Genomic DNA, 13739 nt, shown 5'->3' with positions numbered 1-13739 from the left:
GAACTCTGCTTCGCTCACGTGATTCTAAATGGACTCCTTAAAAATTTTTTCATTTCACTCTCTGCTATGGACCTTCACAGAGCCGTTTCCAGTATAAAGAGCCTTTCAAATTCCTTGCCTATGGGGCTCTGCAGGCACTCCGAAATAAGTGTGGCAAACATGATCATTACTTCTCTTTCTATAGAAAAAGAAAGCAGCATTCAGAGGCCAAATTACTGTGGTCCTCGGACTGTGCTCAGTGCTGATCTATGTATTTAAGGCTCTGCAAGGCTGCTTGCTCAAATATTGATTGAGGAGCCTTTATCTGTTCATCATAATGAGACATTGCAATGATGCCAAGGGACCTGCTTACTAAAGGGAGGGCGCTTTCCCCAAAGGAGTATGAAGAACTAAGTGCTGATCTCGATAAAAGACAGGAAAGAGATTTGGGAGCAAAAGACGGGCTCAAAAGCTGGACAGAGAAGCCTAGGATGAGCGTAGAGACCCTCGTAGGCCTTTGAAAGCAGTGTCCCCCTGTGTTTCAGGGAGATCATTTGCGTGGCAATTAGGCAAATGGCTTGGTGAAGAGGAAGGCAGGTAGAGAGAGCTTGAATCAGTGCCTTTCAAACTTGAACATGCATACACCTTGCTGGAGGGTCCCATTAACATGTGATGATTCAGTAAGTCTGAGTAGGGCCTGAGATTCTGTTTCTTCCCAGCTCCCAGGTACTGCAGCAACGTTCATCCCTTTTAGCTTTCTAGGGCTCAAATAATCCAGGCAGCAGGCAGTGGAGAATCAGACTGAAAACATAATTGGATTTTAGACTCCAACACAGTCCCTGTACCCAGAGTGTTGTAGCGTCAGAGAGCTTATTGGAAATACAAATGGCCAGGCTTCACTGTAGCTATTGAATCAGAAGCTGTATGAAAGGGCCAGCAATCAGTGCTTGAAGCCGTCCTCCGGGGATCCCTGTGCAGTCAAGTCTGAGAACACAATACTAGAAGATTTATGATTATCAAAGAACAGCGTTCAACTGGACGATGCAGGAGGTCACCATTGCTGGTATCTTTCTGTGCTGTGATTTTAGATATGTCTGTCACTGAAGGCTCTGCGTTACACGGCAGTCAGGGTGAACATAATTCCACTGAATGCTTTAGAATGCATGTTACAGGTCTAGGGCACAACTAAGTGATAAAGAACTTGCCTGGCATGCATGAGACTTGTGTTTAAGCCCTAGAACCACCCAACACAACAACTGCACTCAAAAGTAGCCAAGGTGGTAAATTTTGCATTGTGCCTATTGCATTTTTTAAAAAAAAAAAAATTTTCACATTAAACCCAAACAATGACAACCCCCATAGTCATGCTAATACCCCCTAGACAAAGAACAATAGGTAACTAATCACTGGTGAGAGAGAGAGAAATAGTGTTCTCCAGGGACAAGTCCCCAGTACTGAGTGGTCGGCCTTGAAATCATGTACTAAACAGAGTCGGCAGCTTGTATTTATATCTATATATTTGTATAAATGTATATGTGTGTGTAACAACAATAATCATAGAAAAAGAGGTCGTGAATTTGAGAGAAAGTCTTGGAGATGGTACAGGAGGGATTGGAAGGAGAGAAGGGAAGGGGAAAATGATGTGGTTATATCTTGACTAAAATTTAAAAATTACAAAAAAAATTGAAGCTAATGAAAGGTGAGGTGCTCCCTCTAGCTACCCACCTGATGACTGTACACTGCTAATAGATGTAAGTATATGTCTACTTGCAGGATCTTTCCTTCCCAACAGAACATCCACCTGGTGGCCAAGTGGCTCGGTACCCTGGAGAAGAAGCTGGAGGAGCTCAGCAAGGAAAGTCACCCAGACTTCAGAGTCTTCATCAGTGCTGAGCCTGCACCCTCCCCTGAGGGCCACATCATTCCCCAGGGCATTCTGGAAAACTCTATTAAGATCACCAATGAACCTCCCACGGGCATGCATGCCAACTTGCACAAAGCCCTGGATAACTTCACTCAGGTACTGTCTGGGAGGGAAGGGTAAAGAGTACACAAGGGGCCAATTCAAACCCAGTGGGAAAAAAGTGTATGTCAGGGACTGCCCATCACATTGACAGATGTGGGCGAATGTGCACCTTCTGACACTGACTGCTACCCAGTGCCCACTAGGTATATCCCAGCTCTCAGTTTCCAGATGTAGCTCAGGGTGCTGGGGTTAGGACCTTTCTTATGTAAGAAGGGGAAAGTCCATGTCTTCTAATTGATATAAAGCAGAATCCCATCTTCAAGCAGGAGAATGATGCTCCATTCAGCTACTATCTCTGGCTAGCTCCATCCCATCCTCAATATTAAGGGATCAAATAATCTAGGTGTTGTGTAGTAAGAAGCTGGGCTTGGACTGTATCCAAAAGTTATACTCATAAAATGTGGTATCTGGATCAGGAGCAGCACCTGGGGGAGTCAATGGCAATATAAACCCCAGGTTCCCACTCCAGAAAATGAGACTCACACAGAGTCAGGCTTGAGAGCACTGTCCTCTAGAGAGACTCGGAATACCAAGGCACAGGGCTCGGGTACATTACCACAATTCTCATTACTTGGAATCTGAGACTCATGCTGCAGAGGCGTTATTTAAAACCTAGGCAAGAAAAAAAAATGACAAAAAAGTCGAAGAAAAACTGTACTGTGCGATGAACAATGACGAAAAGGAAAGAAGGGGAGAACAAGAGAGGATAGGAGAAGACACAATAGCACATGTCTGTCATCTGCAGTGTGTGTGTGTGTGAGTGTGTGTGAGTGTGAGAAAGCAGGGAAGGGCAGCGTCTCTGAAGAGGGAAAAAAGACACAAGAGAGGGCAGTGGCAGGAGAATATGGGAAAATACAGTAATATATGCATATGAAAGTATCATAATAAGACCCATAATTTTGATGCTAACAGAAAAGGTTAATTTAAAAAATAAATCTAAAGCCAGGCCCATGGGTGAGTGAACCCTTATGTGCAGTGTGTACAGCTCAGGCCTCTTCTAGCCTCTCAGGAAGACACCATTTCTCATTGCTTCTCCCTGGGGAAGGGAGATACCTGAAGATGTTCATCATAAGAGGGCAGGGACCAGGGGCCATCTTGAAGCCCCAGTGAGCTTTATTAGTATCTCCAGAGAAGTTTCACCAGAGAGATAGTATTTCTCTCTGATGCCACCAATGAGTCTCTGGTTTCCAGTCATGCTAACACACAGGTCACATCCAGGAACCTTAAGTGGGCCATCCCACACCGCTAGTCCCCAGCTAGTCCATATTAACCACCTGTGTTACTAACCCTTTGGGCCTGGTTTAACTTACAACACGGTGAAAACAGTGGCAGAGTCTCCAAAGGTTTCATTGACACCATGTTACAACCACAGCATGGAAGTCACGGAGTCTGAAGAAGGAAGCTTGCACAAAGGCCTGAGACACAAAACTTGTCCATCCTCCTTTCTATGTCTTTCTCCCGCCTACCTCCAACCCCTGAAATCACCCAACAGTGAGGAACACCACAAAGGGTTGTAGCATTATTTTAGCTTGAAATTTTGGGTAAGAAATACCCTGGCCATTGCAAAACAGGGCAGAAGCTAGGGTAGTCCCCTAGCCAGTGGTATTTTCCTTATTTTCCCCGGGTAATTAAACCTAATTAAATTCCTAAGTACTCCTAGGTGCCAAGCACAGAGGTCAAACATCTAAATTTTCTATCTTTACTATTCTATGTATGGGGAACAAGCAGGCTTACACCTACACCCAAACAGAGAAGCCTTGCCCTCGAAAGTGTGGGATTGGACAGCAACATCAGCTTGTAGCCTGTGAACCTTGCACTGAAAATGGCAGCGATGGGAAATTTTATGTCTTGTTTGTTTTACACAGCCTTTTTTTTTTTTTAACTTAGAAGTCGGAGTATAGGGATGTAACCCAGTGGTAAGGCACCTATGTCACATGAACAAGGCTCTGGGTTCAATCCCCAGTGCAAGGAGGGGCAGCGGGAGAGGTTGGAAGAGGATGGAAGTGGCAGTGGGGACCGTCAGAAGGGGAAAGCAATAGAATGTGCTTATCTGGCTCTAGACCCACATGCCCAGCAGCCAGCCAATCTCCGCTGCCCTGCCTTGAAGGGCTTGGACAGTTGGGAGGTGGTAGACCCTCACCTGCTGTGCTTCCTTATCATGAAATATACCTGGCCCCCTCTTCACAGCCAGGCTGTGGGTCATGGTCTCGTCTTCACAACCAGAGTGTGGGTCATTGTCCCCTGGCTTCTTTCCCTGCACTCCTGATGTCCAGGCTTGGCTACTCAAGTGGAAATAAAGTCGAAGAGATGTTCTCTCTTCCTGGCCATGTAGTCCCTACCTCGAAAGGTCCATTCACAGTTTATAGACACCCTAAGTAACTAAAGTAACTCAGTCTGAGAAGGACATATTCATGAGGCTGCTCACTGTTTACAGTAGAGGCCTTTGTAAATTCACCCTGCTCCCCCAGAGGCCACCTTAACCAAGTGAGGGCATAAATTCCTTGGTCTTTTTTTCATTCCTGCTTCCCTGATAATTACACTATTTGGGGGTGAGTATTTTATTCCAACTTTTTTTGTGTTTATCACTGTCAGCCAGTCTGGGCATTAAAGGCATTTGTGCTTGAAGGCATTTTCCCACATGCTGTCGGGGTTTCTTATTCCCAAATGTGTAAGAAGTAACATAGCATCCTATAGTTTATGGAGAACTGCTCTATCCAGAAAACGGTTCTTAATGTCTCACAAGGTAATATCTTTACCCTCCATCCCACCTCTGACCCAGTGAGGGCACCTCAGAGATGCCATGTGTTTAGGAGTGTCTCATGGGAACATGAGCAACGCCAGAAGCTCCCAGTGTTTCCTCTGTGGTCCTGCCCCATATGAACACAGCCTGGGAGTGGCTCCTAGAAGTATGGGGTCTGAATGAATCTAGTGGTGAGAGCCTTGAGAGCACCTTTTTGGGCTGGAAAAAAAAAAGTATTTGTTTCCGAGGATCCAGAGATCGCCTCCCTACTATCCCTTCAAAATGTAGGCTTACCTCTGTCCTCCATCACTGCCATCCTCCTCAAAGTCCTCCAAGCAGGACCTCACCGACTTCCTCTGAAGTGGTGGCTGCTCTGTTCCTTCCTGTTGATTCTGTCTCCCCTTCATCCTGGGCTCCATCTCTGCCCCTCCTCATGCTCTGTGGTCACACACCCCTCCATACTGTTCACTCAGTCTCCTGTCTGACCTCTCCTGCTCAGGCCATGAGGGTAGTGGGGAGCAGTGGGGAGCACAGGTAGCACACCATCTCTCAGTGCTGTGAGGCTGGTCCCCATCTGCCCCCTCATTTCAGAAGCTCTTCGGTACAGAAGCCAGGACCCCTTATCACTTAGCTGGAAGGACACATCCTTATTCCATGATAGGCAGGAGAGGACAGTTTAGAGGTAAGGCTGTAGGGGTCCCCACCTACCTGGGGCATAGTGACATTGACAGAATAAATAAGACATTCATATCCACAGACCATCTGCTGCTGGCATTAGCTATGCTCGGGCACCTAAAGAGTTAATCCATATGCACAAAGTCAAATCATAGACCAAATACACTGTAGCCCGAATATGAATTTTAACTCAGGGGTTGGACCGGGACTTATCTCTTCCGCGTGACTGCCTCAAACTCTGAGCCCCACCTTGCCCCACCTGAATACAACCACTAGTCCCTTCACTGGGCATCAAACCCTAAACATGACTTACCATAACCTTACCCAGTGTAAACCAGATCATCACCATGCCCTCACCTACCACAGATGACAGAAACAGTGTCAGCATTGTTAATGTTTCTCTTCCAGGACACTCTGGAAATGTGTTCCCGGGAGACGGAGTTCAAGAGCATCCTCTTCGCGCTCTGTTACTTTCACGCGGTGGTTGCCGAAAGACGCAAGTTTGGGCCGCAGGGATGGAACCGGTCCTACCCTTTTAACACGGGGGACCTCACCATCTCTGTCAATGTGCTCTACAATTTCCTGGAGGCTAACACAAAGGTATAGTGAAGGGGTATGGGTGAAGGTCATTATAATGTGGCCTTCCCATGCACAAGGGTTGTGTGGCATGGGGAAGGTCTAAGACCCCACACCAGTGAGATAAGGAAGCCCAGGACCGACCTAAGGCTGAGAAGTACTACTGTGAGGTCAGAGCACAGGAAGCAAAGGAACCCAACAGTCCGCCTCATGAGATTCCATCCAGATACTTATCAGACCACCTGTGTGTCCTCCCAGCACAACAGGGATTGTGGGTTGGCAGGAAGAGACCTCATATCACCTATTGTAAGTTCCCAACTTGATTAGACACCCAGTGGGGCAGAGCTTTCAAGGGCTATGCACAGCTCCTCATGGCTGTGGTTTTGCCATGGGTGGAGAAAAGGCCAGATTCATACTGTAGTCAGCCTCTTCTTGGTTGCTTCCATTTCAGAGAAACTTCTGCTAACAAAGTCTTCTAGCTAAGGGATTGCTCATACCATCAAGGCTCCTAATGTCTGGAGCGTCAGCAAGGCCAACACAGGCTCAACTGCCCTGAGAAATCCTGCCTAGAGTCCTGGGTCCTGGGAAGCCCAGGCTCTTAGCTTCTCCCCTTTGTTAGTTGGCTTGGCTCAAACGCCTTCCCTCCCTAACTCTCATCCCAGAGATCTTCCAAGCTGTGTTTTATTGGCTGTGAACTTTCAGAGGGGACAACTGATCCTGTTATTAACGTCAGAAGATTTTAAAAGGGTCACAGTCCTTACTTCCCCCATTTGACATTCATTGCCTGAGTGAAGGGCTCCTAGGGAAAGCCTGCTATAATTCTTCAAGCCTTTAGTGATATCCCCAAGCGTACCTAACACTGCCAGGCTCTGGGAGCACACAGTTTTAAAAGGCATCATTTTATCTCAGGAAGTATCCAGCCCCAAAGCTTGTGAGGAGACCGTTCTTTCCTGCTCTCCCCTGTAACTCAGGTGCCCTATGATGACTTACGCTACCTGTTTGGTGAGATCATGTACGGGGGCCACATCACAGACGACTGGGACAGGAGACTCTGCAGGACCTACCTGGAGGAATTCATCCGGCCGGAAATGCTGGAAGGAGAGCTGTCTCTGGCTCCAGGGTTCCCACTTCCGTGCAACATGGACTACAGTGGTTATCATCAGGTGAGGTACTGCTGTGTTTATAGCAGTGTGGTGGTCTCATGGGGGGTGGGGGGACTGAGTATTCCTCCTGTCTGCCCTGCACAGCGCAGCATGCACATGCTCACACTGGAACAAGACCGGGGGCCAGAAAAGGATGACCAGAAGAGCTGAGCATATTTTAACCTTGCTCTCTGCCCCGAGCTTGCTTTGCTCAACTCAAGAGGCTCAGGATTTCCAGCCTCAAGTTAAAGAAGAAATTGAGCCTGGGGATCTTTGTATCCTTGGTGTTTAGTTCTATAATTCTATTTGTTAATCTTCTCTACAAATAGCACGTGGGGCACTTATTGCTTTTATTCAAGATGTTGACAAAAACAACATTAACAGGGAAAACGCTCAGGTAAGAACTTCGAGAAAAAATGATCTTGTGTCCAGATCAGTCTCTCCTCCCATGTCCTATTGGTTGCCATGGACACAGACATATACACTCACATAAAAGTCTTTTCACTGAGATTTTTCTTGCTATTCTTTCAGTTTTTTTGTTCTCTTGTTGTATTTATTTTTAAAGTGTTCAGCGCTCTTTAACCTGCCATGAGAAATCTACTGAGAGATAATGGAGGGGGCAAAAAGATTTTAGACTTTAAAGCAGTCTCGATAGAATGAAAACTTAACACAGTTTATACAAAATTTAAGGGAAAAGAGTGGTCACAGAAACTTGAAAAAACATTTAATTCATAAAACTTAAGAATCATAGAAGTCATTTGATCCAGAAGAGTCATACCTGAAAGAAATTCAAAACCAGGGTTCTCCTTGGGAGAAATAAGAAAGTTCTAACCATCTTGAGAGGCTTTGCTGGAGATGGTGGTGCAAGAGCATCCCCTGGTGTCTGTGGACAATCCACCTGCCAGAGCAGCATCCTTGAGGAGGCCTGGTCCTTGCGTCCCACAGTAGTGGGACTGGCGCATTCCTAAAGGCTTAAGGTAGAATCCCTTCCTTCCACTTCTCTGGAATCTGCCAGATCAGAGATGGTTCCAAGGGTCTGGCAATGCAAGGAAAATCACAAAATTGCCTTTAAAGAATGAGCAACATTTAAACTAGTCAGCTACACCACCAAGAGGTCTCAAAGCCGCTTGAGGAGCTTAACTGGGGTTATAGTCTTCGCCTTTTTAAAAAAAAAAAAAAAAAAAAAAGCGGTGAAGGGTACACAAAACCAGAAGAAAGCGACTTCTATAAACACGGCAAGATTTTTAGGCAGTCTATCCATGGCTACCAGAACCAGAGATGTGTTTAGGGGACACCGTGTTTTAAGATGCTTCATCTCCACCTTTTCTTGGGAGCGTGAGCCTTTCAGTTTACAGCCAAGCTGACAGCCACCTCTCTCCCAATCACATGCATATTTTGTATGGGGGTCATGGGGAACTGGCCTGGTGTGAGAAGATAATGACATCTAGAGCAGGCTGGGGGAAACTGCGCCCAGTGGGTGAAATATGCTGTGTCCCACAGCGGACCTTGCAGACAAGTTACTCACTCTTTGCTGCTCTCTCCCTTGGTTTCAGTATATCGATGCCGAGTTGCCCCCAGAGTCTCCCTACCTGTACGGCCTCCACCCAAATGCCGAGATCGGCTTTCTAACCCAGATATCGGAAAAGCTGTTCCGAACGGTGCTGGAGATGCAGCCTCAGGACCACCAAGCTGGAGATGGAGCTGGCATTACAAGGGAAGAAAAGGTGCGTGGACGGTATTGCCTGCAATAGTTTGGGGACCCCCAAGGCTTGCAAGAAGACGCCTTCTTCCGCTAACATTAGCAGATGGCCTTGCCAGTTCAAAGTCAGATTTCATTTAGCCAGGCTGTTGAAATGAGGGAAGCTCGGGACTGAGCAGCAAGGGCATGGAGGCGTTGATACCAACTTCTGGATTTTTGTGTGCAAAGTAAAGAATGATGCTGTGGTTAGTTGCAAAACACATTTCTACTCAGCTACCAACCAGAGCCCATCTGGGCAGCCACACTTCTCTCAGGGTGAAGGACCTCCAGTCCCAGTGATAATGGACACTAAATGCTTCAAGCGCAAAGCTTGAAGTTTCATGAAGCTAGGGAGAAATTAGTGCAGAAAACAAACGACACATGGGTTTGAGAAGAACCAAAGGCAAAGTGGGGAGGGGCGCTTAACATGATGTTAGGGGAACAGAAGACTGAAGAATGGGCCACCAGAGTGAAATTTATTGATAATCTTTTTCTGAGACAGTGAATTCTACTCAGAAGAGATGTGTGTCTGCAACCCACATCCACCCCAGGGCACTGCCAGGTCCCTCTAACTCAGTGGCTCTCAACCTTCCTAATGCTGCGACCCTTTAATAACAGTTCCTCATGTTGAGATAATCCCTAACCATAAAATTATTCCCTGGCGTCTTCATCCCATTAATGGTGCTACTGTTCTGAACTGTAATGAAGACATTTGATGTGGGGCCACCTACCCACAGGTTGAGAACCATTGCTCTAACTGGAGCCACCAGGGGGCTCACAAGGAAACAGCTTTGGAAGATTAGGGCAGAAAAGCTGGGTACTTACCAAACATTCACGTCTCAGGCAGGGACTGATTCTGCAAAAGCAAACTGATTGACACTGCGGGAGCTAGACTTTTGTTAAACGTTGGGAGTGATATGCTTCAAACAGGAGTTAAAAAGTTATAATACGGTTAAGAAAGAACTAAGGGTTGGAAAGTCTAACTCTCAGGGGGATGGGTAAGCTCAGTGGTAGAGCACTTGCCTGGCATGCGCAAAGCCCCTAAGGTCAGACTTCAGATGCCGGAAAAAAGAAAAGGGAATTCTGAGTCTTAGGAAGTTGTTGGCTACTGACACATCTTTGTGACCAGAATACCCCATAGAGACAGGTTAGGAAGAGCTTGCTTTGGCTGATGGCTTCATAGGGATTTCTGCTCCCACAGCATGGAAGGCTGTGTAGATAGAACAGCTCCGTCCATGGTAGGAGCATGGGATAGACATGTTCTTCACACTGGAATAGACCCTGAAGCAGAGAGAGCATGGTCAGAAGCAGAGGTGAAGAACAGACCTCAGTGGCCTTCTTTCGCCAGCTAGGCCCTACCTACTGCCCAGAGATCTGCAGCCTTCAAAACGAATCCATGGGGTACGTTTCAGATTCAAACCATGGCACAGGGTTAAACCCAGGAGTTGGTACACTAATGAATTTGCTGTAGATGAACATATTAGCCTTTCCACCATTCCATGTGTAACATAAAATCAGAGCATGAGGGGTTGGGGATTTAGCTCAGTGGTAGAGCACTTGCCTAGCAAGCGCAAGGCCTGGGTTCGGTCCTCAGCTTCAGAAAAAAAAAAATCAGAGGATGAGGGAAGCAGCGAAGTCACCCAGAAAGAAAAATGCCTCCATTTCTGGCCACAGCCAGGACGTGTAAGTAATGGACAGGAGAACTGAAGCAAGGTTCAGCTCCCATCATGCATAGCATACATTCAGGTTATTGGGTGCACATCCCCATCATGCCTTGTCCCACTCCTCAGCCATGGAATTGTTTTGCACTTGGTTCTTGTGTTCTTCCAGCTCTGTAGGTCAGGAGGAGCGCCAAAGCCAGAGCTCGCCTTTTCACCCACACTTTTGAAACCTTGACCCAAGTCTATTACTGCTATGTTTTCACCTCCGTGAGGGGAAGCTGGGGTTCGTGTGGCTGGCTGCTGTGAGTCTAAAAGGAGGAGAGAAGGGCAAGGGTTGGGAAGACTGGGGAGGAGACAAACCGTGTCCACCATACTTTAACCCAAGTGGGTTTCACTGAGGACACTGTGGGCTCACTGGCCAACCTGGCCTAGAACTGCTGCTTGCTCTTGCCCATTTTGGGCAAACAGATCTGCTAATAGCCAGGAGGAGGGCATCCTGTACATCCTCTGCTAAGACCACTATAATGAAATTCCACTACCCAGGTAACTTGTAAGAGAAAGCCATGTCCTCATATACCTACAAACTAGAGTCCCCATTAAGGTACAGGTGGGATGTCTCTGAGGCATCACTTCTTTCTTGCCTCGGCCACTTCAACTGTGCCCTCATGTGGCCTTGTTTCCTTTCTTGTGTGTACCCAAACCTCCTCTTCTTCACTAATGAGATTGGATAGGGGCCAACCTTAATGGCCCCATTACTACATAATTTCCTCTATAAAGGTCTGTGTTCAAATCCAGTCATATTCTGAGATACTGAAGATTGGGGTTCAACAGCTGAACCAAGAGGGAACTCTGATCTGCGAGAGCAGTGGTCTCCTCCAGTAGTGTTCTGGGGTACAAGCCTTTCTCCCGTCTGTAATGATGAAGCAGTTTGATGCTCAAGGACATGATTTATTGGGGCTGAAAAAAGCCATTTGGAGAAAAGTAAACCTGACTCCTTACACTTGGATGAAAGTATAGCTTAAATTTCTCACATATTTAAATGCAAAACAGGAAACCACAAATGCATTGTCTGACCTGTTGTAGGAGTGTCTTTATGAAGGTACTCTCAGAGACCTCAAAATCTAGGAACACAAAGATTGCTACTTGTGATGGATTGAATTTCTTTAAGACCTAGAGAGCTGGCTTACAAATTAAGTGTGGGAGAAGGGGAGGGAATGGGAGCTGGGATTGGTATGTAAAGTGAAAAAAGAGGTAAGTTTGTTTTCTTTTTTAAAAAAATAAAATTGCTGGGCAGTGGTGGTGGACGCCTTTAATCCCAGCACTCAGGAGGCAGATCTCAGTGAGTTCATGGCCAGCCTGGTCTTCATAGCAAGTTCCAGGCCAGCCAGGGCTACAAAGTGAGATCCTATCTCAATAAGTAAATAATAAAAGATCTATAGGGACAGCTCTGTAGCTCAGTGGTAGAGTGCTTGCCTAGCATGCATAAGGCCCCGGTTCAATCCCCAATACTGAGGGGGAGAAAAAGATTAGAAGACGGAGAAAGAGAAAGATGTGTATGTGCATGTGTGTGTAGAGAAAGAGAGAGACTGATAGGCATGGTGGTGGGTGGGTGAGTTGATAAATGCATAAATGACAATTGTCAAGTGAATGTGACTGGCTGGCTGATGACTGAAAAGACCTAAGTGTTCTGTACATTGAAGGAAATCTGCACGACCCAGTCAAATATTGGCAGCTTAACAGCATTTTCCCTCTTAGAAGATTCTAGAAGGTGTTTTTCTTGATATTTCTGGTAAATATGTATTTACTTTCCCAAAGAGAAGAAAAAGCAAAGGTGTTGGTTTATGGAAATGAAGTAGAGCTAATCCCTTGGAACCCACCCATCCCCTCTGAAGGACCCCTGGGTCTCCCTGAGCACAAGAGAGTCCTCCTTTGTCTGTGCCCAGCTCCTCCCTTCTGACCTGATGAGAGGCAGGCAAGAGCTCTGAGTCCCCATCCTCGTGTATTCTGGAGCAATGCCTCCGGACCATCTTTTCATCTCTTCGTGAGTCACCGCCAAATGGCCGCTCACTGATACAGAACTGTTTCTTCAATCCCACTCCAGAGACAGAAATATAATATAAACTTAGCAGTTTGTCTTCGGCCCTGGCAGCAGCTTTCAGGTACCATTAAGTTTCTTTTCTACTTTTTGCTCTGACAGCAACCAGAGACCCATTTGGCATGGGGTGATAGGCTCTTGGTTTCCTTTTTTCTACCATCAGCTCTTTTCCTGGGGAATGGATCGTGTGTTAGCAATTCAAGGCAAGGTGAATATTAATCACCCTTTACATTTATTATAGTTCTTTAAAGCTTTCAGATGCTGTGACATCAATCAGCTCAGTTGATTTGATCTTCAAGTCAACCCTGGGAGTTGGGGGAGGGGAGCCAGTCAAGACTCTGGTGGATATGTTCATGGATGAAAACCTCAGAAAAACTGACTTGCTTGCATCCCATGAGAACTGAGTAAGGAGATGCTTGGGCCGATGACTGTGTCCAGAAAGATGGGGAGGAAATAATTTCTCAAAGGAGATAGAGGCCTGCTGTTGGAGGAAGGGATGGAGACGTCAGAGCCAACAAAGCCCAGGCCAGTGCAAGCCTCCGGAGCTCTGCTCTTAGGACGTGGAAGGGCTGGCGCTTGCTCACCTGCTCCCTCTTTCCAGCTCCTCCTCGGCTACTCTGCTGCCCATATGGCCATTATGTATGCGCAGCTTCATTTGTCTTTCTTGGCTAACAAACCTCCTGGGTTTAGTCATTTACTCCAAAATGGCAGACTCAGCCTGCAAATGCTTGCCCCCAGATAACCCACAATCTCTGTACTCACTTCCAATTTTCTAGCAGAGAAACCCGGGTTATTCTGGCCCCCCTGGTCTAATAAGCTGATAGTGTGGGAAAAGGGATTGTGGAAGTTTACGTGATAGATGGCCAGGCCTCTTTCACAAATAGAAAACCACATAGAAAACCTCCTGGAAATACAGAATGGAGGGGGGAGTCCCCTCAGTATCCACACCTCCCTGTGGATGCCAAAGTCTCAAATGCCTTTTATGTTGATGGCTTAGTATCTACATATAAGTTATGCACATCCTCTGGTATACTTTTATACAGTGCTGGGCTTCCTCATGCTAGGTAAGTACTTTACTGAGCTATAGCACATCCATTTCATATACCA

At 46.5% G+C, this 13739-nt stretch overlaps 1 protein-coding gene across 5 annotated transcripts in view; it reads left to right on the top strand.

The window, feature by feature from the left end:
* The window catches only part of Dnah9 (dynein axonemal heavy chain 9), a 341979-nt gene that overhangs the window by 318017 nt on the left and 10223 nt on the right, over positions 1 to 13739 (top strand). For all 5 annotated transcript variants that reach the window (XM_057773503.1, XM_057773502.1, XM_057773504.1 and 2 more), the window contains 4 exons: positions 1772 to 1999; positions 5829 to 6020; positions 6968 to 7159; positions 8692 to 8862. In XM_057773503.1, coding sequence (XP_057629486.1) covers positions 1772 to 1999; positions 5829 to 6020; positions 6968 to 7159; positions 8692 to 8862 — 783 coding nt within the window. The remainder of the gene's footprint in view (positions 1 to 1771; positions 2000 to 5828; positions 6021 to 6967; positions 7160 to 8691; positions 8863 to 13739) is intronic.

The sequence above is a fragment of the Chionomys nivalis genome, chromosome 7 (assembly GCF_950005125.1).
Source record: "Chionomys nivalis chromosome 7, mChiNiv1.1, whole genome shotgun sequence".
NCBI classification, from domain to species: Eukaryota; Metazoa; Chordata; class Mammalia; order Rodentia; family Cricetidae; genus Chionomys; species Chionomys nivalis.
This window is presented reverse-complemented; position numbering and strand designations above follow the sequence as displayed.